This window comes from Sapajus apella, unplaced genomic scaffold (assembly GCF_009761245.1).
Source record: "Sapajus apella isolate SASKATOON/1434 unplaced genomic scaffold, GSC_monkey_1.0 scaffold99, whole genome shotgun sequence".
Classification (NCBI taxonomy): Eukaryota; Metazoa; Chordata; class Mammalia; order Primates; family Cebidae; genus Sapajus; species Sapajus apella.
Window position 1 is genome coordinate 164,211 of NW_022437039.1, and position 25,351 is coordinate 189,561.

A 25,351-nucleotide genomic window follows, 5' to 3' on the forward strand; every position below is an offset into this window, starting at 1 on the left:
CAAAGCAGAAGTGACTATTGCTAGAGAAGAAACCCCTCCCTGCCTGCGCCCTCTGCAGGCCTCCCATTGCACATGAGCTCAGGGCTGTCCTGTCAGGCCAGCCATCAGGAGCTTTCCTGTCCCTCTCTAGGACAGATGCTGTGCAGCTGCAGCTGGGGCTCCTCCTTTCCCCCACCTGGCTTCCTGCTACTCCCTCTGCCTGGGCCACCCCTCCCACATCCTTCCCAGGGCGCCTTCCCCTCATTCCACTCAATAACCCAGTACCTTCCCTGGCACACAGTAGGCACTCAATAAATCAGGAGGGCTTCCTGTGCTTCAAATGTGGCCTCTCCCAGCTCCTCACCCTCCATCTTTCAGTTAACTGATCCCAGCTCCTTGAAATGACCTTCTCTGGGGTCTTCCACGAGAGGAATTTCTCCTGTGACATTTGGTGACATAGTCTCACTCTGTCACCCAGGCTGGAGTGCAATGGCATGATCTCAGCTCACTGCAGCCTCTGCCTCCCAGGTTCAAGCAGTTCTCCTGTCTCAGCCTCCCTGGTTGCTGGGACTACAGGTGCACACCACCACACCTGGCTAATACTTGTATTTTTTGTAGAGACAGGGGTTTCACCATATTGGTCAGGCTGGTCTCGAACTCCTGACTTCAAGTGATCCACCCGTCTCCGCCTCCCAAAGTCCTAGGAGCACCGGCCAACTTAAGGAGTCTTATGTGACTAGTGAGTAGTTACTGCACAGCACAGATCAAGGGTAGTGTCCAGAGGAAAAAACATTCCAGGGTCAGATTCGTTGGTCCTCCCTACGGCTGGCTGTGATGGCTGACATCTCCCCTTCTCCCCCACTCTGGGTGGCAGCCCTCTCCCCACACCTGCTCCCAGGCTGCCTACTCCAGAAGTCATAGCTGTGTCCCTGTGCCCCAGAGGGAAAGCTGACAGTTCGAATTTTTGTGGGCTTATAAAGAAATAAAGAGGGGCCATTTTGAAGAAGGCCATTTTACTTTGGGCGTTTTAATTACATTGCTGAGGCTGGGAACCAATGCCTGGGACAGGGAAGGACAGTTGTGGAAGTGGAGGCAGAGGGACGTGCGGTATGGTGGGAAGGGACATTCCTGCAGGCCTCTGCTGTAGAGGACCCCAGGTAGGTGGGCGCAGGGCATGGCTGGCGGAAGGTGGGTTAAGCTAGTAAAGCGTCTCGCGGGCATGGGTGCGCAGGTGGCGCAGCAGGTGGGAGTTGCGGCTGAAGCTGCGGCCACACTGCGTGCAAGAGTAGGGCCTGGCGCCCGTGTGCACCAGCTGGTGTCGCAGCAGGTTGCAGCTGCGGCTGAAGCTCTTACCGCACTCCATGCACTCCTGTGGGGGCTCGGCCTGCTCCTGCCCGGGCTCCGCATGGGTAGCCAGGTGCCGCCGTAGGTGCGCGTTGCGCCGGAAGCTGCGGCCACATGTCTGGCAGCTGTAAGGCCGCTCGCCTGTGTGGCTGCGGCGGTGGCGGGCCAGGTTGGAGCTATTGCGGAAGCGGTGGCCGCAGGTGTCGCACGCGTGGGGCTTCTCCCCAGTGTGAATGCGCTGGTGGCGCGCCAGGTGGGCGCTCTGGCTGAAGCCCTCACCGCACTCGCTGCAGCGGCAGGGCTTCTCGCCCGTGTGGCTACGCTGGTGGCGGGCAAGGTCCTGGGGCTGGCCAAAGCTCTTGCCGCACTGGGTGCAGTGGTGGGGCCGAGGGCCACCGTGGGTCAGCAGGTGGCGGGCCAGGCTGGCCCGGCGCACAAAGCGCTTCCCACACTGCGGGCAGGCATAGGGCTTCTCGCCGGTGTGCACCCGTTGGTGGCTGACCAGCTGCGAGCTCTGCGTGAAGCTGCGGCCACAAGCCTGGCAGGAGAAGGGCCGCTCGCCCGTGTGCACCCGCCGGTGGGTCACCAGGTGCTCACTGCGCCGGAAGGCTTTGCCGCAGTCGCTGCACACGAAGGGCCTCCGGTCAGAGTCCCGGCGGCGGCTGCCGGAGCCTTCAGAGGACCGGTGGTCCTTGTCCCTGGCATGGATCCGCAGGTGGCGCTTGAGGCTGGAGCGGCGCTGAAAGGTCTGGCCGCAGTGGGAGCACAGGACCTCGGTTGGCGGCGGCGCTTCGGCCTTGCTCTCAGGCGCGCAGGGCGGTTTCTGGTCCTGGGCGTGCGCCAGCAGGTGCTGCACGAGGCTGGTGCGGCGCTGGAAGCCGCGGCCACACTCGGCGCACAGGAAGGCGGGCTCGGAGGAGTGGGTGAGCAGGTGCTTGCTCAGGTGCGAGCTCTGGCGGAAGCGGTGATCGCACAGGTGGCAGGCGTGCGGCCGCTCGTCCGTGTGAGTGCGCATGTGCAGCTTGAGGATGGAGCTGCGGCCGAAGCTCTTTCCGCAGCACAGGCACAGGAAGGAGCGCCCGGACGGGTGCGAGCGCAGCTGGTGCGCCTTCAGGCGAGACAACTGCGGGAAGCTCACCCCGCAGTCCGCGCAGATGAACTGCAACTCCGGATTGGGCTCGGGGGCGCCCTCGGCCACTTTGACCTCCAGTATTTCACTGCCACCAACAAGGGACCCATCTTGACTGGGGCCGCTGTCCGCAGAGCCCGGTCCGAGTGTCTGGGCGGGAGGCTCTCCTGGCGCCCCAGGACTGTCTGCCTGGGACTCTGCTAAGATGGCAGCGGGCCAGGCAGCCCCTTTGGGATCTTCTTGTTTAAACTCCTCCTTGTCTGGAGTTCTGCTTCTGAATCCTAGGAAACAAGAGAAAACAAGAGATGGTCAGGCTTATTCCCAGGACTCCTACCAATCGCCAGAACCAGATTGGCCTGGAAGTAGAAAGAAACCCAGGATCCTGCAAAGCTGGTCGATGAAAGGTCAGGGGCAGTGGTTCACGCCTGTAATTCCAGCGCTTTGGGAGGCCGAGGCAGGCAGATCACTTGAAGTCAGGGGTGAGTTTGAGGCCAGCCTGGGCAACATGGTGAAACTCCGTCTCTACAAAAAATACAAAAATTAGCTGGGTGTGACAAAACATGCCTGTAGTCCCAGCTACTTGGGAGACTGAGGCAGGAGAATAGCTTGAACCCGGGAGGGGTAGGTTGCAGTGAGCCGAGATTGTGCCACTGCATTCCAGCCTGGTCAACAAAGCGAGACTCCATCTCAAAACGACAACAAAAAACCTGGTAGGTGGGTAGAGAGGGTGGGGGCCAAGTGAGGGTGCTCCTCTTTTTTTTTTCAGTAAAATACATAAAACCTGCAATTTACCACAATAACTGTTTTTAAGTGTCCAGTTCTGGCCATCAAGTATATTTACAAGGTTGTGTCAACATCATAAATATCTAGTTGCAGAACTGTTTCGTTACCCCAAATGGAAACCCCATACCCATTAGCAATGATTCCTTTGATTGCCTATTTTAAGAGTTCAAAATTAACAGCCAGCAATTATACCAGATACAATGAGCCTAAAAGTAAAAATTAAAAAGAAAACATCAAAATAGCCCCTTACAAAAGCCAGAAAGGCCAAGCACAGTGGTTCACGCCTCCTACTTTGGGAGGCCAAGGTAGGCGGATCACTTGAGGCCCGAAGTTCCAAGACCAGCCTGGGCAATATAGTGAGACCCCATTGCTACAAAAAGTTAGCTGGGCATGGTGGCACACACCTGTAGTCCCAGCTACTTGGGAGGCTGAGGTGGGAGGATTACCTGAGCCCAGGAGGTCCTGGCTGCAGTGAGCCCTGATTGTGCCACAGTCTGGGTGACAGAGGTCAGGTGGGGTCTGGAACTTCAAAGAAAGTGTTGGCCGGACCTGTTGGCTCATGCCTGTAATCTTAGTACTTTGGGAGGTCGAAGTGGGAGGATCACTTGAACCCAAGAGTTGAGACTAGCCTGGGCAACATAGAGAGACCCTGATCTCTAAAAAGGGTGAGAGAGAGAGAGAGAGAGAGACAGAAAGTAAAAGAAAAGAAAGACGCATCAGTGATCAGTGGTCACTGCTCCAGGGAAGGTTTGCTTACCCAGAGGATGTGCAGGCCACACCTTATTCTCTGGCACATCCTCAAAGGTCAGGGACTCCTGTATCAAGAGCAGAAACCCTTGGTGAGTGAGGAACATGCTTCAGAAACCTGTGGGGAATTGAACGCTTTGCAGGATTGAATCAGGGCAGATGCAGATTAGCTAAGCTGCAATGGCAGAGAAGTTCCTGGGGCTTGAGAACTCCCTGGGGTGTAGCCCAGCTCACCAGCACAGCCACCAGCTCCTGATCTCGGGAAGTCTCCTCTTGCCATGGCGAGGGGCCCTGGGGACCTGACAGCATTGGGGAAGAGGGGAGGAAGCACGTTAGAAGGCAGCCCTGCCTGCCATGTGGCTGCAAGGACATGCACCCCATCATCAAGGCCCTGTGAAGGCATCTTGGCACGCTCCTGTCCCTGCCACCTGTGGAGGCCCCACTTCTCACCCCACCCCAGACATCCAGGCATGCCCCTCCCCCAACATCCAGTCCTTGGCCTCCTAGGGCACAAGCTCCTCACTGCTTTCTTGCAGGGACTGAAATGTCTTCTGGGGCCCTGGGCTCGGCAGCTGCTTTGAACTTGAAGGAAGTCTCCACTGTCCCAGCTCAGCAGGTTTGGCAGGCTCTGGCAGGGGTGGGGGAGGCTTATCCGATAGGCCCAGCACTGGAGGCTCTTCTGCCGGCACTTCCTTCTTGGGGCTGTGGCTGGGGACCTGGGAAACACACCCCTGTTCCTCCAAGGTGATGTCCGCACGGGGACAGCTCTTGCCAGCATTACAACTAAAATCCTGCTCAAAACACATTCAAGTTAAGCGACTCCCGGGGTGGCAACCTGTGTCCTACCAACTCCGAGGGGACATGGGACAGAGACAGGGTGAGAGTCAGACAGGAGAGGAGTTAGGAGGTGAAGAAGGAATGGTCAGGTGAGGGAAAGTGACGTTTCCAGAGATTCCTCACTGTGTGGATCAAGTCCCCATCATTCCCACGCTGCTCAGCCCGCTGCCCCGACCCTCTCACCAGTGGCCCCGAGTGGCTGGGCTCCTGGTGGACGCCCTCCAGCAGCAGTACCACCTCCTCCCCGTCCCTGAGCGGCTGCCCTTGCAGGCGGCCCAGGAGGTGTGGCGGCAGCACACTCAGGAACTGCTCCAGCACAAGCAACTCCAGGATCTGCTTCTTGGTGTGCAGAGCCGGCCGCAGCCAGTGGCCACAGAGCTCGCGGAGCCGGCTCAGGGATGCCCTCGGCCCCATGTCCTCCTGATACTGGAAGCATCTGAATAGCTGGTGAGCCACCTCGGGCCTCAGCCTGGACTCTGGCCGCCTGGGGTCCTCTGGGCCAGTAGCCTCCTCCTCCTCCAGTTTGACTTCCCCCAGCTGCTCCTGCTCCAGGGCAGCTGGGACTGATTCTTCAAGCATCCTTCACTGTGGGGATGCCTCCCTGCAGCAAGCCCCGCTCTTGGGTCTCTCTCCTCCTCTCTTCCCACACCTGCAGAGCTGAACACCCTGGGTTAGGATCTGCTGCAAGGAAGCCAGCCCTATGCCTCCATCATCGATGTTAAAAGACACCCAACACACAGACCCAGGGGAATTGTTTTTCTCACTGGGTAAGCATCCCTGAAAGAGAAACAACCTGTCCTTCCCTTCTTCCTGATGTAGCCAGTTGGAGAATCAAGATGGATCCTGGCCAAAAATATTTGCTTTTTTTAAAGCTCTTTTTTTTTTTTTTTGAGATAGAGTTTTGCTCTTGGTGCCCAGGCTGGAGCGCAATGGTGTGATCTCAGCTCACTGCAACCTCTGCCTCCCAGGTTTAAGCAATTCTCCTGTCTCAGCCTCCTGAGTAGCTGAAATTACAGGCATACGCCACCATGCCCAGCTAATTTTGTATTTTTAGTAGGGATGGGGTTTCACCATGTTGGTCAGGCTGGTCTTGAACTCCCAACCTCAGGTGATCTGCCTGCCTCAGCCTCCCAAACTGTTGGGATTACAGGCGTGAGCCACCACGCCTGTTTTTTTTTTTTTTTTTTTCCGAGATGGAGTCTCACTCTGTCCCCTAGGCTGGAGTGCAGTGGCACGATCTCAGCTCACTGCAGCCTCCACTTCCCAGGTTCAAGTGATTCTCATCCCTCAGCCGCCTGAATAGCTAGGATTACAGGCCTGTGCTACCACACCTGGCTAATTTCTGCATTATTAGTAGAGATGAGGATTTCACCATTTTGGCTGGGCTGGTCTTGAACATCTGACCTCAAGTGATTGGCCTGCCTCAGCCTCCCAAAGTGCTGGGATTAAGGCATGACCCACCAGGCCAAGCCTCTTTTTTAAATGTTTAATTTAATTAAGTAATTTAATTAGACAGGGTCTCACTCTGTCACCCAGGCTGGAGTGCAGTGGCATGATCATGGCTCACTGCAGCCTCGACCTCCTGGGCTCAAGTGATCCTTCTGCCTCAGCCTCCCAAGTAGCTGGGACTACAGGTGTACATCACCATGCTGGGTTAATTTTATTTTATTTTTGTAGAGATGAGGTCTCATTATATTGCTCAGGCTGGTCTCAAACTCCTGGGCTCAAGAGATCCACCTGCCTCAGCCTCCCAAAGTGCTAGGATTGCAGGCATGAGACACTGTGTCTAGCCCCAAAATGCCTAATCTCAATCCAATGGGGCCTTTATTTTTATTTATTTACTTGAGATGGCGTTTTGCTCTTGTTGCCCAGGCTGAAGTGCAATGGTGTGATCTCGGCTCACTGCAACCTCTGCCTCCCAAGTTCCAGTGATTCACGGCCCTCAGCCTCCTGAGTAGCTGGGATTACAGGCATATGCCACCACACCCAGCTAATTTTTTATTTTTAGTAGAGATGGGGTTTCGCCATGTTGTCCAGGCTGGTCTCAGACTCTTGACTTCAGGTGATCCACCTGCTTCGGCCTCCCAAAGTGCTGGGATTACAGGCATGAACCACCACGTCCCGGCCTAATGAGGTTAGACCCAACTTTCAATGCATAGGGCCTTGCTGGGAATATGCAACATGTCAGACCATCTCTCAAAGAAACTGACCTGAGTTACTCTCAGTGTCATAAAAAGCAAGTGCCTGTAGGCGGCGCTGTTGGAAAGGAGCCCAAAGAGCCCTCACAACCAAGTGAGCGAACCTTCATTGGATCCTCCTTCACATTTCTTAAAGGCTTTAAAAGATATCCTGGGGCCAGTTGGAAAATTTTGAGTATGGTCGGGACAGTACATGATAATAGAATGGCTATTCATTTCGGAGGTGAGAGTCTAGTCCAGTAATACACAGGAAGTGGCTGCGTTCTTAGAAGATGCTGAAGAGTTTGGAGAAGGGCCTGAAGTTTCAGCCACGTTAATGGATTGACAAGACATACATATGTGAATGTTCCTTTCACTCCTCTTTAAAGTTCTCTGGGTGTTTTCGAATTTTCAGAATAAAAGGTTAGGGGTGCTGGGATCATGCCTGTTATCCTAGCACTTTGGGAGGCTGAGGCAGGAGGATCCCTTGAGCCTCAAGAGTTCAAGCCCAGCCTGGGCAACATGGCAAGACCCCCATCTATAAAAAAAATTTTAAATTAGCCAGTCGTGGTGGTGTGCACCTGTAGTCCCAGCTACTTGGGAGGCTGAGGTGGGAGGACTGCTTGAGCCCAGGAAGTTGAGGCGGCAGTGAGCTGTGACTGCAACATTGCACTCCAGCCTAGGTGACAGTGCAATCCCCCATCCCAAAAAATAAAACATAAATCATCTATAGTCACCAGGGGGCACTGGGTGGGGGTACTGACAGCCTCCTCCTCCCCCACCTCCCTGTGGGGCTTTTCTGGTCTAGTGCTACCCATGGGGAACCTCTGAAATTTCAGCCCCACCTACAGGGGACTCAGTTTAGCCCAGCTCAGCTAATTGAGGCTGGAAGACTTAAGCGTTTCTGAGCAGAGTAGGCTCATATTTTTGTTAGATCTCTGAGGCACTTTTACATTTTCTTTCAAGCAGGGGTCATTTATAGACATGGAAACCCATGTCTCAGATGGTTCCTGCCCTCTGCTTTCTGCCCTTCCTGTTCTCCAGCCTCAGGGCTACAAATGAACCTCTCCTAGAGCCTCCCACCCTCCACTTCCATTGGGCACCCCACGCAGGGGGAGGGGAAGAAAACCTGAAGCACCACTCCCCCCACCTGGATGGCACAGGGCAGTGTCCAGCACCCAGTGGCTGGCATAGAGTAGGCGTCCATGAGCGCGAGCTGTTACTGTTCTTATTGCTGATTACAACACCAGGCACCGCAGCAAACAGTGACTCACAGTCCTGTTGACCCATTCTACAGCTGAGGACACTAAGGCTCAGCAAAAAGATAACCCAGTGGCTGGGTGCAGTGGCTCACCCCTGTAATCCTAGCACTCTGGGAGGCTGAGGTGGGTGAATCACCTGAGGTCAGGAGTTTGAGACTAGACTGACCAATATAATGAAACCCTGTCTCTACTAAAATTACAAAAATTAGCCCAGCGTGGTGGCATGTGCCTATAGTCCCAGCTACTTGGGAGGCTGAGACAGGAGAATTGCTTGAACTTGGAAGGCAGAGGTTACAGTGAGCAGAGATCATGCCACTGCACTCCAGCCTGGGTGACAGAATGAGACACTGTGTCAAAAAAAAAAAATTTAGCCGGGCATGGTGGCCTGCGTCTGTGGTCCCCAGCTGCTCAGGAGGCTGAGGCAGGAGAATTGCTTGAACCTGGGAGGCAGAGGTTGCAGTGAGCTGAGATCAAGCCACTCGACTCTAGCCTGGGTGACACAGAGAGACTCCATCTCAAAAAAAAAAGTAACCCAGCCTTGGGCAGCCTCTCCCTGGTAATGATGGCCTAGTCAGAGCCTTGGACATTTCGGTGAATCCCCTTAATACGAGCCTAAGGGTTCTCTGAACCTCCTTCTCAAGTGGGGTGTGGGTTGTGGTCCACAATGGGGGATTTTAAGCCAGCCGATGAGGAGAGGTAGGTGATGCCAAAACACAACCCATCTCTCCTAACTTCCCCCAACGCACAGTATCTTCCAAGCTCCCCCACCCCCACCCTGGCTCCCCAGCATCTTCCAACCTCGGCCACTCCGGAAAAATGGAACAGTATAAGTTTCCTGCCCCAGTCTCATCTCATCCAGGTGTTGAGGGGTTTCTTAGTGTTAACCCTTAAACTCTCAGCTTGGGAGCCGGATGGGGACAGGGTAAATGAAGACAAAGTGAGAAATCCAGATTTCAACCCCTGCATGTGTGAGAGTGTAACCACTCCCAAGCCGGAACTACACTTTCCTGCCCTTTGGCATCCACTCCAGGCACCCACCCCACCCCGTCTCTCCCCAACCAGGATGGCGCTGTGCCCCAATCACAGAGGAGTGTACTTCTCACCCTGGCCTGGGAGTAGGAGCTGTGTCTAGTTCAATGAATGTTCATCCAGCACTTGAAGTTACTTCAGCGTCTGTCAGCAGAAATTAGGAAATGGCAATGATTCTGGCCATCTCGAAGGAAAATGTGTAGCAACGTCTAGGACAGAAAACATCTGTGGCAAATGATCAGAAAAATGGCGTGAGGCCGGGTATGGCGGCTCATGCCTATGATCCCAGCATTTTGGGTGGCCAAGGCAGAAGGATCACTTGAACCCAAAAGGTCAAAGCTGCAGTGAGCCATGTTCGTGCCACTGCACACCAGCCTGGATAAAAGGGGAAGACCCTGTCTCAAAAAACAGTAACAAAAAAGGCAGAGTTGGAGGAGAAAATGGGATTGCGTTTGAGTGGTTTTTAGTAGCATGCACAAAACAAGAGAACCAATCACTGCTCATCCGTTGCCCAGCGGGGGCATCGGGCAGGTACTGAGTGTACCTTAGGCTCGCTTCATCCTGGTCCAGCCCATGGACTAAACAATCATTTCTCCCTTTGCCAAGTGCAAAGACCAATCTTTGCACTTGGTAACTTGCTCAGGGTCACACCAGATGGAGCCAGGGATTTGCTTTAGGCTGAGAATGTAGATCTAGAACACAGGGCCAAAGCTCTGAAACAGAAAAGCACCTGAAGTCGGTCCTGCCCTGTGCCATTTTCCTAGGCTTAGCCAAAATATCACAGCAAGAATTAGAAAAAATAAGAGGATTCCAAATTCCAGCCCTCAGGCCCAGCCACACCAGGAGGCCGGAATCTCCAGGTGAGGTCTCTCTAAACGGTTTCAAAGAGGTGGAATTTGAGACAAGTTGGCTTCAGAGAGTCTCTCCCTCCCCCAAGATCTCCAGGACAAAAGCTCTGTTAATATGCACTACCGTAGGGGGTAAGCTGGGCAGGGAGGCAGGGGAGGCTCTACTGCCACCATCCAACATTTGACCAGCTTAATCTGGAGCCCAGAGTGGAGATGCTGCCATGAGACCCACCCAGATCACATGAGTGCCCAGAGCTGGGAAGGGGGCAAAGGTGGGGTCCTCAGCCGGGAACACTGCCCTTCTCCCTGGACGCAGTTGGCAGCTGCCTGATTTGTTGTTTGCTGGTTGGCTTCCCTCCACGTGCTGGGCTGAGTGGGCAAGGCCCATCAGTCCACCTGGGAGCACGTGAAGCCTGCCTTCTTCAATGTCACAGGAAGTCCTGCGATCTCCCTCCTCCCTGAAGCACCCATCGAGACAGGTCCACCAAGCTGGCTGGCACAAGGCTCCCCAGCAGACCTTCTATATCCTCCCAAGACTATTCCAGCCCCCGCCCCAGCACCAAGGCCTGGAGCTTCCCCTGCTCTCTTCAAGCTGCTGTGAGCTCCTAGCACCCGTGCTAGCAGCCTGCACCCCGGCTTCCCTCCAACTCACCACTCGTGGTCCCCACTACAGAGGCAGAGATGCTGGGAGGTTCTCTGAAGTTTCCAGGGCCAGAGTCAGCCTCCACCAGCCTGGGGAAGGGCTCTGGGAAAATGGAACAGGAAGTTCCTTGCCCCAGTCCCATCCCAACCAGGTGATGAGGGGCTTCCTAGAGTTAACCCTTAAGCTCCCAGTTTGGGAATGGGATGGGAAGAGGGCGGGGCCAGAGACAGGAAGACAAAGTGAGAAATCCAGATTTCTTTTTTTTTTTTTTGAGACGGAGTTTTCGCTCTTTTTACCCAGGCTGGAGTGCAATGGCGCGATCTCGGCTCACCGCAGCCTCCGCCTCCCGGGTTCAGGCAATTCTTCTACCTCAGCCTCCTGAGTAGCTGGGATTACAGGCATGTGCCACCATGCCCAGCTAATGTTTTGTATTTTTTTAGTAGAGACGGGGTTTCACCATGTTGACCAGGATGGTCTCGATCTCTTGACCTCGTGATCCACCCGCCTCGACCTCCCAAAGTGCTGGGATTACAGGCTTGAGCCACCGCGCCCGGCGAAATCCAGATTTCAATCCCAGAATGTGTGAGAGTGTAACCATCCCCAAGCCAGAACTACCACCTCCCCAAATCAAGACTGGCCTGGTGCCCCTTGGGGGTCTGCCAGTCTTTCTTCTGGGCTAAGAGCCATTTTTAAATGCCCACAGCGTGCCGGCTTCTTTGCTAGGCTTTTCATTCACGTGACTACTCTACAATGGCCTGCTGTGTGCCAGGCACCGTTACAAAGCCGGGGCTGAGGACCCAGAGAGAAACGGAAGGAATGAGGCCCTGCCCTCAGGGGCTTACATTCCAGGGCACAGGAGCAGCCACCTGTGTTAGAAAGAGGATGTGTCACCTAAAGTCCTCCCGAGTCCTGCCAGGCTGCTTTTGTCCTAACTTTCCCGATGAAGAAGCAGTGGCTCCCCAGTAGGGAAGCGGCCTCACCAACAGGGTTTGAACCCAAACTAACTCTTTCCCTGTGCTTAAGGTGCCTTCTTGGGTTGGCTGCAGCTGGTGCCTCCCAGAGCGTTCAAAGCCCCCGGGGAGCCGGGACCACGTCTCCAGTGTCGGCCGGCCCTCGACCTAGACTCCTCGGTGCGTCGGGGCTAGGATCGCCTGACTGGCTCATCTGCCGGGTCTTTGCTTTCCTGCCCTGAGCACCTGAGCTCATCCTGTTCTTTATTTTAGTTGTCTAGGGCTCCCTGCGGGCGACGGTCTTTCTCTTTGGTCCGCTCGGTATACTCCGCGTCCCGCGCAGCGTGCTCCTAGCCTCGGGCTCCTCCCACCGCGCAGTTAGTCCAGGGGCGAGGCCAAAAAATCTCGCCCCCAGGGAAAAGGGCCCGAAGGCCAAGGGTCGGGGCGGGGTTCTGTAGGGCCGGAGGGGGCGTGTCCGGGGCGGGGTGTCGTGGCACTGGAGGGGGTGTGGCCTTGGCGGGACAAGGCAGCCCCTAGAGGCTCGGGAGGGAGAGGCGTGGAGCGAAACCCGCGGGGTTGAGGACTACAGCGTATTACAGGTGGGGCGCGGTGGCTCACGCCTGTAATCCCAGCACTTTGGGAGGGCAGATCATCTGAGGTCACGAGTTCAAGACCAGCCTGGCCAAAATGGTGAAACCCCATCTCTACTAAAAATACAAAAATTGGGCCGGGCGCGGTGGCTCACGCCTGTAATCCCAGCACTTTGGGAGGCCGAGGCGGGTGGGTCATGAGGTCAAAAGATCGAGACCATCCTGGTCAACATGGTGAAACCCCGTCTCTACTAAAAATACAAAAAAAATTAGCTGGGCATGGTGGCACATGCCTGTAGTCCCAGCTACTCGGGAGGCTGAGGCAGGAGAATTGCCTGAACCCAGGAGGCGGAGGTTGCAGTGAACCGAGATCGCGCCATTGCACTCCAGCCTGGGCAACAAGAGTGAAACTCTGTCTCAAAAAAATAAAATAAAAAATAAATAAAAGGAAACAGGTGAGATTAATTTTAATACAATTTAGTTAACTCATCATCTCCAAAATGTTTTTTGTTTTTTTTTTTTTGAGACGGAGTTTCACTCATGTTACCCAGGCTGGAGTGCAATGGCGCGATCTCGGCTCACTGCAGCCTCCGCCTCCTGGGTTCAGGCAATTCTCCTGCCTCAGCCTCCCGAGTAGCTGGGATTACAGGCACGCGCCACCATGCCCAGCTAACTTTTTGTATTTTAGTAGAGACGGGGTTTCACCATGTTGACCAGGATGGTCTCGATCTCTTGACCTCGTGATCCACCGCCTCGGCCTCCCAAAGTGCTGGGATTACAGGCTTGAGCCACCGTGCCCGGCCCTCCAAAATGTTATTCTTTCAACAAATACAATTACTGACATGCTGCATATTTTTGTTTCATAAAAGTCTTCAAAATCCAGTGCATTTTACAGTAAGAGCACATCTCAGCTCTGACTCGCCCCATTTCAAGCACTCAATAGCCATTTGTGGCTTTGGGGCAGTTCTGGGACCTCAGGATTGTGATGTTTCCTGTGGCGAAAGACTAATGTGGCTACTGAAGGCAGAGGAAGAACAATAATAGGCAGTGTTCAGGGCACTGGGGTCCCTTAGGAAGGGCCTTGCCGCTCCCCTGGAGAGCATACTTGCTTACTGAAATAATTAGGATCCTAAAACTTCTGCAGGGAAGAAGGGGAGATGGGAAGTGAGGAAAGAGCAAGGGGGACACCACACCGGGGAAGGGAGAAAATGGAGCCGGGGCTGCTTGATTTGCAGCAATTTATGATTAAAAAGGCCCAGCCAGGCTGGGCAGGGTGGCTCACGCCTATAATCCCAGCACTTTGGGAGGCGGAGGTGGGCAGGTCACGAGGTCAGGAGTTCGAGACCAGACTGACCAACACGGTGAAACCCCATCTCTACAAAAATTAGCCGGGTGTGGTGGCATGCACCTGTAATCCCAGCTACTCAGGAGGCTGACGTGTAAGAATGGCCTGAATCCAGGAGGCAGAGGTTACAGTGAGCCGAGATCTTGCCATTGCACTCCAGGCTGGGCAATAAAGCGTGACTCCGACCCCCCCAAAAAAATCTTATTTTTTTTTATTACTTCCTACTTATGGAAGTAGGTTTGGGTACAGTGGCTCACACTTGTAATCCCAGCACTTTGAGAGGTGGGAAAAATCACTTGAGCCCAAGAGTTTGAGACCAGCCTGGGCAACATAGTGAAACCCTGTTCTACAAATTTTTTTTTTTTTTTTTTTTTTGAGACGGAGTTTCGCTCTTGTTACCCAGGCTGGAGTGCAATGGCACGATCTCGGCTCACCGCAACCTCCGCCTCCTGGGTTCAGGCAATTCTCCTGCCTCAGCCTCCTGAGTAGCTGGGATTACAGGCACACGCCACCATGCCCAGCTGATTTTTTGTATTTTTAGTAGAGACGGGGTTTCACCATGTTGACCAGGATGGTCTCGATCTCTTGACCTCGTGATCCACCCGCCTCGGCCTCCCACAGTGCTGGGATTACAGGCTTGAGCCACCGCACCCGGCCTATTTTTTTTTTTTTTTTAATTAGCTGGGTATGGTGGTGTGCATCTGTAATGCCAGCTACTCAGAAGGCTGACGTGAGAGGATCACTTGAGCCCAGGAGTTCGGGGCTGCAGTAAGCTATGATCACACCATTGCTCTCCAGCCTGGGCAACAGAGGAAGACACTATCTCTAAAAACAAGCAAAACAAATAATAATACAAAAAGAGGCCGGGCGCAGTGGCTCAAGCCTGTAATCCCAGCACTGTGGGAGGCCGAGGCGGGTGGATCACGAGGTCAAGAGATCAAGACCATCCTGGTCAACGTGGTGAAACCCCGTCTCTACTAAAAATACAAAAAATTAGCTGGGCATGGTGGCGCGTGCCTGTAGTCCCAGATGCTCAGGAGGCTGAGGCAGGAGAATTGCCTGAACCCAGGAGGCGGAGGTTGCGGTGAGCCGAGATCGCACCATTGCACTCCAGCCTGGGCAACAAGAGTGAAACTCCGTCTCAAAAAAAAAAAAAAAAAATAATAATAATACAAAAAGAAAAGTAGAAGTTCTAAGCAGTAGGAAAAGAGCAGATGCACAGCAGTAATAAACTGAAGATCATCAGCCCTGTGGGCTTCTTATTCACACCTTGGAGGAATTCGGTATTAAGGTCTTTTCTTTTTTTTTTTTTTTTTTTTTTTTTTTTTTTGAGAGTTAGTCTCTTTCTTCTTTCCTCCCCCGGAGTGCAATGGCATGATCTCAGCTGACTGCAACCTCCACCTCCTGGGTTCAAGTGATTCTTCTGTGTCAGCCTCAGGAGTAGCTGGGATTACAGGTGCCCAGTACCTCGCCTGGCTAATTTTTTTTGTTTAGATGAAGTCTTACTCTTGTCCCCTGGGCTGAAGTGCAGTGGTGAAATCTCGGCTCACTGCAACCTCCGCCTCCTGGGCTCAAGTGATTCTCCTGCCTCAGCCTCTGAGGTAGCTGGGATTACAGTCACCTGTCACCACATCCGGCTAATTTTTCTATTTTTAGTATTGTATTTGTATTTTTTTAGTATTTTATTTTGTATTTTTAGTAGAGACAGGGTTTTACCATGTTGGCCCGGCTGGTCTCAAACTAATGACATCAGGTGATCTGCCTGCCTTGGCCTCCCAAAGTGCTGGGATTACAGGCGTGAGCCACTGTGCCCAGCCAGGTATTAAGTAGGTCTTGAAACCAATTAGCAAACTTAATGTTCACAGATGGAAGAGGACAAATGCAGGGACACAATCCCCAGGTGTGCATGAGCTAATCCTGCCAGTCAGGTTTCCTTCTTTCTGTGGACACGTCAGGGCCCCTGGACAGTCCTGCTCCATTCTTATCGGCATGAGGAAAGTGTCGTGGTCACAGCTTGGGAAATCCAAAGATTACAATGGCCCCAAGATCCAAGCTCACTCGATTGGAGATCAGGACAAAAACAAAACATATCCAGAAGACCTCCAACAAGGAGCAGAGGTAGAACAGGATGAAAGTTAATAGGATCTGATGGCTCGTGGTGGCTCACGCCTATAATCCCAGCACTTTGGGAGGCTGAGGTGGGCAGATCATCTGAGGTCAGCAGTTTGAGACCAGCCTGGCCAACTTGGTGAAACCCTGTCTTTACTTAAAAAAAAAAAAAAAAAAAAAAATATATATATATATATATATATATATATATACACACACACACACACACGAGCTGGGAATGGTGGCGTGTGCCTGTAGTCTCAGCTACTCAGGAGGCTGAGGCAGCAGAATCCCTTGAACCTGAGAAGCGGAGGTTGCAGTGAGCCGAGATCGAACCACTGCACTCCAGCCTGGGTGACAAAGCAAGACTCTGTTTAAAAAAAAAAGAAAAGAAAAGAAAGTTAATAGGATCCATATCATGGCAATTATGTGAAGAAAGCAAGCAACCTTGAGATGGAAAATAACCCAGTTTCTAATTTTTTTTTTCTTTTTTAAGACAGGGTCTGGCTCTGTTGTTTAGGCTGGAGTGCAGTGGCACAATCACAGCTCACTGCAGCCTTGATCTCTTGGGCTCCAGCAATTTATTGGGCTCCTGCCTCAGCCCCTTGAGTAGCTGGGACTACTGATGCACACCACCCATGCCCGGCTAATTTTTTTTTTTAATATCTTTTTGTGGAGATGGGGTGTCACTATGTTGCCCAAGCTGGTCTCAAAATCCTGGCCTCAAGTGATCCACCCACCGAGGCCTCCCAAAGTGCTAGGATTGCAGGTGTGAGCTACTGCTCCCCACCCCATCTGCAATTCCTGAGATGCTTTAACAGGACATGTCTATGTGTTATCATGTGTCCACACAGCAGCCTGAAGAGGCCTTGGGCTGCTCCCTGCCCTGGTTACCTATGGCTGTTTAATTACTCCCAATTCTTAATGGAAAGCTTGAAATCGCTCCTTTGCTCATGATTTTGTGGGTCAGGAATGTAAGCCAGGCTCAGCTGCATGCTCTGCTCTGGGGTGGCACTGGCTGAGGTCACTCAGCAGATTTACCCTCCTGGAGGGGCCGAGCTGGCTTTGCTGGGATCTGATGCTTCATGAGGCTGGATGGAGGTCTGGGCTCAAATGAACCAGAAACTGAAGTGTCAGCTGAGTTAGCCTAGAAGCAGACACCAATATGGGAGTAGGGGCTAGGCACAGTGGCTCACTCGTGTAATCCCAGCAATTTGAGAGGCTAAGGCAGGAGGATCACTTGAGCCCAGGAGTTCGAGACCAGCCTGGGCAACATAGCAAGACCCCATCTCCACAAAAATTACATGGGGCCGGGTGTGGTGGCTCATGCCTGTAATCCCAGCGCTTTGGGAGATCAAGGAGGCGGATAACCTGAGGTCAGCAGTTCGAGACCAGCCTGGCCAACACGGTGAAATCCTGTCTCTACTAAAAATACAAAAAGCAAGCTAGGAACGGTGGCTCACACCTGTAATCCCAGCATTTTGGGAGACTGAGGCAGGCAGCCCGCATCCTCAGGAGTTCAAGACCAGCCTGGCCAACATGGCAAAACCCTGTTTCTACAAAAATACAAAAAAAAAAAAAAAAAATAGCCAGGCATGATGGCATGCACCTGTAATCCCAGCTACTCAGGAGGCTGAGGCAGGAGAATCTCTTGAACCCAGGAGGCGGAGGTTGCAGTGAGCCAAGATCGTGCCATTGCACTCCAGCCTGGGTGACAGAGTACGACTCTATTTCTTTTTTGTGTGAGTGTGTCTTTTTGTTTTTTTCCTTTATGTGTAGAACGGGGTCTCGCTATATTGCCCAGGCAGGTCTCGAACTCCTGGGCTCAAGCTATCCTCCCACCTCTGCCTCCCTAACAGCTGGGATTACAGGCGTGAGCCACAGCACCCAGCAACTCTATTTCAAAATAGTAATAATAAAAAGTAATAAATGAAAACATCCTCCATCACTGACTTGTTTTGTTTAGCATTCCTGTCCTTCCTGGCACTACTAGATTCTCCCAGCTCATCTCACATGTTTATTTTCTTTCTTTTTTTTTTTTTTTTTTAAAACAGAGTTTCGCTCCTGTTGCCCAGGCTGGAGTGTAATGTCGCAATCTTGGCTCACCGCAGCCTCTACCTCCCAGGTTCAAGTGATTCTCCCGCCTCAGCCTCCTGGGTAGTTGGGATTACAAGCATGCACCACCATGTCTGGATAATTTTGTATTTTTTAGTAGAGACTGGGTTTCTCCATGTTGGTCAGGCTGGTCTCGAACACCCAACTTCAGGTGATCCACCCGCCTTGGCCTCCCAAAGTGCTGGGATTACAGACATCAGCCACTGCGCCCGGCCAGTTCATCTCATGTTTCTTACCGGAGTCCTAGAATTGGCCATTTACCTAAGGAGCCCCGATTCTTATCCTTAATTGGTTTCTTTTTTATAAAATAGTATAGGCCGGGCAAGGTGGCTCACGCCTGTAATCCCAGCACTTTGGGAGGCCGAGGCGGGTGGATCACGGAGAGATTGAGACCATCCTGGTCAACGTGGTGAAACTCCGTCTTTACTAAGAACACAAAAATTAGTTGGGCATGGTGGTGCACGGCCTGTAGTCCCAGCTACTCGGGAGGCTCAGGCAGGAGAATTGCTTGAACCCAGGAGGTGGAGGTTGTGGTGAGCTGAGATCGCTCCATTGCACTCCAGCCTGGGTAACAAGAGCGAAACTGTCTCAAAAGATAAAAAATTAAAAAATATAAATAAAATAGTATAAAGCGTTCACAAAAATAGAATTTTTAAAAGAATGAGACAAAAACATGGAAGTTCTACATTTTTCACGCCCAATGGAGTGAGAAGAATGTGACAGAAATTCATGGGAAAGAACAGAGAGGGGGGACTCTCAAGGCTGGGGTGGGGATAGGAGGTAAAAGGACAGCAAGGTGGGTGCCTGGGCATCCCTGCCATCTGCCCCTGTGAGGGGCCTCCAGTAGGGTTCTTCTGACGCTGTGCTGGTCAAAGTGCCTCCTATAGGCTCCCATCCCTGCTGGCTTCAGTGAGTTTGGCTCCTGTGTGAGTGAATGCAGCAGGAAACTCCACCCAACACTGGGGGAATGCTTTGAGTATCAGGTAACAGCGGCAGCAATGAGTATTTTCAGATAATGACAGAGTCCCGTTCCCTAAAAATGCACCAACCCCTAAATGGAAACTAATTTAATTTACCCTAATTTCCACCCCCAAGGGTCAGCCCCAAAGCCTTCATGAGGGATTGAGTTTAGTTCCAATAAAGAGTCTCCTACCTGGAGGTTGCAGTGAGCCGAGATCTCGCCACTATACTCTAGCCTGGGCGACACAGCCAGACTCCATCTTAAAAAATAAAAATAAAAATAAAAAAAAGAGTCTCCTTACTGCCTATCCTGTGAGCTGTCTCAGCTCCCAGGTAGAGACAATATATTGGATAATAGTATGTGGGTATGTGGGGTTTTCTGGTCCTGAAGTTCACAGCTTGCCTGAAGCTAACAAGTTTGACAAAGAAAGAAGTGCTGGCCAGGCACAGTGGCTTAAGCCTGTAATCACAGCAGTTTGGGAGACTGAGGCAGACAGATAACTTGAGGCCAAGAGTTAAAGATTATTCTGGTCAGCATGGTGAAATGCCATCTACCCAGACCAGCTCGGCCGCAGAGACCCCCACCCAGGCAGCGCTAAAGACACTGACGGGCAGACACCCAGATAGACCAGTAAAGTAGGTCTAACTGGGGGTAAACAGCCTTCTGAGCTGAGAGACTCGGCTGACAACATTCTGGGATGAGGGCCTTGAGCAGATTCTGATCCACGTATTTTCTCTGAGCAGGTGATTATTATTAACAAACAGGTGTTCTGTGTTTTCTCATAGACCCAAGATAAACTAGGTAGACAGCTGGTGCTTGCTTACCACTGATCAAGGACAAACTAGAAAGTATTCTCCACGAGGGAGCCACGGGGCAGGGCCACATAGCCCACGCTTTAAGTTTGAGCGTTGTATTAACTGGTGCATGATATACACACACTGTTTTACTACTTTAGCATGCCCCAAGTTGTTTTCCACTTGGTGGGGGAGCTGGCTAGGTTTTCCTTGCCGCTGTTCTTAGCAAACAATATATTTTAGCATACACTGAGCATTTCTCAACACCCATCTCTACTAAAAATACAAAATTAGCTGGGCATGATGGTGCACACCTGTAGTCCCTGCTACTCGGGAGCCTGAGGCTGGAGAATCACTTGAACCCAGGAGGCAAAGGTTCAGTGAGCCAAGCTTGCACCACTGCACTCCAGCCTGGGCAACGGAGCAAGACTCTGTCTCAAACAAATAAAAACCCATCTCTACAAATACAAAAATTAGCGGGCATGGTGGCATTCACCTGTAGTCCCAGCTACTGGTGGGCTTAGGCAGAAGGATCACCTGAGCCTGGGAGGTGGAGGCTGTCGTGAGCTGTGATCATGCCACTGCACTTCAGCCTGTCTCAAAACAAAAAACAAAGAAGCACTTGGTGTTGCTGCCCAGGGATGTTCTTTGTGCCCTCCCCAGAGTTTGTCCAAGACAGGAATAGGCTGTTTTTCCCAACTGCGATAGGCAGACTGCCGAGACAGAAACCCAGGCTGAGATTCATGAGGCAGGCTTAGGCCAGGAGCCTGGGCTGAGGATACCTCAGCGGGCAGGCGCCTGAGAATAGCCTCCCCTCCCGCCCTATTTACAAGCTTAGGTGTCTTGTTCATTCACTAGAAAGCCACGAAGGCTCCATGGTCATAGCTGTTGGGGTGGTTCCTGTCCCTGCAAGGCAAGGGTGTCAAGATGTGGGTGGTGGGTAGAAGCCTGGTTCATTGTAACAGACCCACACAAAAGAATGCTCTCTATTTAAAGTAAAACAAAGAGCAAGGCAACGCTGCATTGTTTCCCATTTTTCTTTTTTTTTTTTTTTTGAGACAGTCTCACTCTGTCACCAGGCACCAGGCTGTAGTGCAGTGGCACGACCTCAGCTCACTGCAACCTCCGCCTCCCGGGTTCAAGCAATTCTCCTGCCTCAGCCTCCGGAGTAGCTGGGACCACAGGCGTTCGCTACGGCGCCCAGCTAATTTTTTTGTATTTTTAGTAGAGACGGGGTTTCACCATGTTGGCCAGGATAGTCTCGATCTCTTGACCTCGTGATCCACCCGCCTCGGCCTCCCAAAGTGCTAGGATTACAAGCTTGAGCCACCGCGCCCGGCCCAATTTTTTGTATTTTTAGTAGAGATGGGGTTTCACCATGTTGACCAGGATGGTCTCGATCTCTTGACCTTGTGATCCACGCGCCTCGGCCTCCCAAAGTGCTGGGATTACAGGCTCGAGCCACCGCGCCCAGCGTTTTTTTTTTATTTTGAACAATCTCTAAGATATATGTCACCCACACAGAGGGGACAAGTCCCAGGTAGACCATATAGTACAGTCCCATTTTTGGAACAAAACAAAACTCCCGAAGCCGGGGAGTGTGGGGCCGACCCTCAGCCGGGGAGACTGTACCCGGGTGCCCCGGCAGGGGTTGGCACCTCATGGATCGGCATCCTAGCCCCGGAGGTTGGACTCTCCCTTTGTTAAGACCCCAGGGTCCCAGACATGGAGGCGGCCTCGGCGCTCCACTGTGGAGGCCCTCGAGCAGGCAGCGTCAGTTTCCCCACGGGCAGAAGCCAACTCGAGGCTGGGGTGCCCTCACCCCGCGTGCTCCCCGAGGCGATTGCCTCCGCGCCCCGGGCAGGACAGGTGGGGCTCCACGAGAAGGCCCGGCAAGCCGGAAGTTGCAATGGGGCAGCCGGACTGAAAACGCTGGGACACCAGCCAGGGTCGACCGCGCTAGGGTGACCCTCCCTGCTAGGTGGAGCTGCCAGTCGGGGACGCGGACGGGAGCGCGCAGGTGAGGGCGGTGGGGCGGGGCCATAAGGGCGGCGGCCAATCACCGGCGCCTCCCTTAGGCGGGGGCGGGGCCGTTGCCTGGGCGACGCGCGGCCGCGTCCGTGTTCTGTGAACTGCTGTGCTGGGCGGTGCCGACAGGTGCGCGCGGGGCTTGAGGGGCTCCAGCTGCTCGGAACTTGTTCTCCTGCGGCCGAGTCGGTTTTGGGGACCCGGTCGCCTTCGCGCCTCCGGGGGTGAACTGGTGTCCAGTTCACCCTGGTGTCCGGTGCCCCGGGAATTATTTTCTTCCTTAAAAAATGTGTATTCCTTGGGTCCTACCTAACACTTCTGCTGGTTTATTTTTCTTTTATAGTTCAGCATTTGCTCTGCTCTTTAGTATTCTTATTTTTCTTTACCTCGCTGAATTCCTTTATTTTCCCCCATCGTCGTCTCTTTCCTTTCCTCCTAAGGCAAGGTACATCGCCTTGTCTCCAACCTGGCATAGCCACCTTAATTAAGTACCAATTATTATTATTATTTTGAGACGGAGTCTCACTCTGTCACCCAGGCTGGACTGCAGTGACACAATCTTGGCTCACTGCAACCTCTGCCCCCCCCCACCCCCGGGTTCAAGCGATTCTCCTGCCTCAGCCTCCCAAGTAGCTGGGATTACAGGTGCCTGCCACCATGTCTAGCTAATTTGTGTATTTTTTTTTAAATTTTACTTTAGGTGCATACTGTATCTGACATTTCTCCCCATGTTATCCCTCCCCACCCTTCCCTCCCTCCCCACCCCCTAATTTGTGTATTTTTAGTAGAGACGGGGTTTCACTATCTTGGCCAGGCTGGTCTTGTACTCTTGATTTAGTGATCCACCCACCTCAGCCTCCCAAAGTGCTGGGTTTACAGGCATGAGCCACTGTGCCCGGCCTAATTCTTGAAGTGTTGACTTAACTGTCAGGTTGATCCCTGAGAGCAGATTACGATTATTTTACTAAAGGAGGAGTCCTCTCCTTACCCAGAGTCAGTGAAGCCCGAAGCTCTGCTAAGCACCTTCATCCATTATAGTCAATTCTTGAGAGGTAAGTATGTCACTACACAGGTGACCTATGAGTTGAATGCAGACAGCAGGTGTGTTCTGCTGGACTTGTATGGATTCTTAAATTTTCTTTCTTTCTTTTTTTTTTTTTTTTGAGACAGAGTTTCACTCTTGTTGCCCAGGCTGGAGTGCAATGGCACAATCTCGGCTCACCACAACCTCCGCCTCCCAGGTTCAAGAGATACTCCCCCCTCAGCCTCCTGAGTAGCTGGGATTACCAGCATGTCCCACCATGTCCGGCTAATTTTGTATTTTTAGTAGAGACAGGGTTTTGCCATGTTGATCAGGCTGGTCCAAACACTCGACCTCAGATGATCCACCTGCCTGGGCCTCCCGAAGTGCTGGGATTACAGGCCTGAGCCACCGAGCCCGGCCTGCTGGATTCTTAAATTTTTAAACTTTGTCATCAATTTAGAAGTCAGGAGGTCACAGAGGAATCACATTGTTTTTGGTTTCTCTTTTTTTTTTCTTTGAGACGGTGTTTCGCTCTTGTTACCCAGGCTGGAGTGCAATGGCGCGATCTCGGCTCACCGCAACCTCCGCCTCCTGGGTTCAGGCAATTCTCCTGCCTCAGCCTCCTGAGTAGCTGGGATTACAGGCGCGCGCCACCATGCCCAGCTAATTTTTTGTAGTTTTAGTAGAGACGGGGTTTCACCGTGTTGACCAGGATGGTCTCGATCTCTTGACCTTGTGATCCACCCGCCTCGGCCTCCCAAAGTGCTGGGATTACAGGCTTGAGCCACCGCGCCCGGCCTTTTGGTTTCTCTTTAATAGTTTCTCAAAGACCTCCAAAGTCCCTTTACCCTCCCATCTTACATCCAAGCCATTGGTCACTTATATTAGCTGGTGGCTGGAGGCATTTAAATTTTCTGTTTTTAAATAGAGTTGAGGGTCTCGTTTTGTTGCTGAGGCTGGTCAGGAACTCTTGGGGTCAAGTCATCGGCTCACCTTGGCGTCCCAAAGTGCTGAGATTATAGGCATGAGGCACTGCGCCCGGCCCTGTTTAAGTCTGTAATGTCTGCTGTACTCACCGACTCATCTTGCCCTGATGCCTTTCGGAGCTCTTTTAGGGGCTGCTGTTGCCACACAGCAACTGTGGTAACCTCTCCTAGACCTGCCTACATCCAAAAGCCAGCCCTGGAAGGAATACCTCTCATTCTCAAGAAGAAGTTAATGTCTGCTTTATAGTAGATGTTCAATAAATATTCTTTGAACAATTAAATAGATGTTCAGATTTCATTTGACCTAATTTAGGTGATCCCATGGGGGGATCCAAACCTTTAAACTCCCTCGGTATCCCTGAAGTGGCCCCTTTTGCTGGTAGAGAAACTTTTGCCCAGGAGTCAGGATACATCCACTTTTGGGGGGCTTGGTGCACTCCTGGGACTGTGGGGTAAAAGGGTCCCTTACAGGAGTGAATTCCCTGACCCTGGACACTCAGCCCTCCTGGTTAGCAGAGTGAAGAGTGTCGTCATTTCCAGGACCCCTCCCCACTTCAGCTTTCAGGTCATTGCTCACTCTGGCTTGAAAACAATACCGACTTGGTAAGCTGCATGTCTGTCTTGGCCTTGAGGATTAAACACCTGGAAGCCAGGTGTGGTGGCTTGCACCTTTGGTCCCAGCTACTCAGCAGGATGAGGCGGGAGAATTGCTTGAAGCCAGGAGTTTGAGACCAGCCTGGGTGATATATCAAGATCACATCTCTAAAAAATCAAAAACAAACAGAACACTTGGCTGGGTGCAGTGGCTCAGCCTATATATAATCCCAGCACTTTGGGAGGCTGAGGTGGATGGATTGCTTGAGCCCTAGAGTTCGAGACCAGCCTGGTCAACATGGTGAAACCCTGTCTCTACTAAAAACACAATAATTAGCTGGCTGCAGTGGCACTCACCTATAATCCCAGGTATTCGGGAGGCTGAGGCAGGAGAATTCCTTGAACCTGGGAGGTGGAGGTTGCAGTGAGCCGAGATGGTGCCATTGCACTCCAGCCTGGGTGACAGAGTGAGACTCTGCCTCAGAAAAACAAAAATGAAAACAAAACAACAACAACAAAATCCCAAAAACAGAACATCTGGAAAACACCAGAGACAAACCCTAGTAGTAATTTTTCTTTCATCAAATTGACAATACCATCAATCAGAACCTTGGAACTCCTAAAACATGTTTAACTCCAAAAGCAGAGTTGCAAACTCAAATGCTCAGGGGCCAAGTAGGCATTGTGGCCACCCAGAAAGTGAGTCCCGAAGGTGGGGAAGTTGAGTCCTGCATGGGCAAATGTTCTGATTTTTTTTTAAAGAATCAATTTTGGCCAGGCGCGGTGGCTCAAGCTTGTAATCCCAGCACTTTGGGAGGCCGAGGCTGGTGGATCACAAGGTCAAGAGATCGAGACCATCCTGGTCAACATGGTGAAACCCCGTCTCTACTACAACTACAAAAAATTAGCTGGGCATGGTGGTGCGTGCCTGTAACCCCAGCTACTCAGGAGGCTGAGGCAGGAGAATTGCCTGAACCCAGGAGGCGGAGGTTGCGGTAAGCCGAGATCGCGCCATTGCACTCCAGCCTGGGTAACAAGAGCGAAACTCCGTCTCAAAAATAAAATAAAATAAAAAAT

General features: G+C 52.3%; 1 protein-coding gene across 1 annotated transcript; it reads right to left on the reverse strand.

The window, feature by feature from the left end:
• Window positions 1–981: 981 nt before the first annotated feature.
• On the reverse strand, window positions 982–5,398 carry ZSCAN10 (zinc finger and SCAN domain containing 10). Its single transcript, XM_032257902.1, has 5 exons — window positions 5,003–5,398; window positions 4,506–4,773; window positions 4,217–4,281; window positions 3,993–4,050; window positions 982–2,733 (listed from the first exon to the last, which is right to left on the reverse strand). Exons 1-5 carry the CDS (start codon window positions 5,396–5,398, stop codon window positions 1,178–1,180), a joined length of 2,343 nt encoding a protein of 780 aa, XP_032113793.1. The 3' UTR covers window positions 982–1,177.
• Window positions 5,399–25,351: the final 19,953 nt, after the last annotated feature.

Coding starts and splice junctions, on each gene's coding strand:
- ZSCAN10 (XM_032257902.1), bottom strand. CDS start 5,398: ATGCTTGAAGAATCAGTCCCAGCTGCCCTGGAGCAGGAGCAGCTGGGG. Junction 4,282..4,505: donor TCAGTCCCTGCAAGAAAGCA/GTGAGGAGCTTG, acceptor CAATGCTGTCAG/GTCCCCAGGGCCCCTCGCCA. Junction 4,051..4,216: donor AGGAGCTGGTGGCTGTGCTG/GTGAGCTGGGCT, acceptor CTCTTGATACAG/GAGTCCCTGACCTTTGAGGA.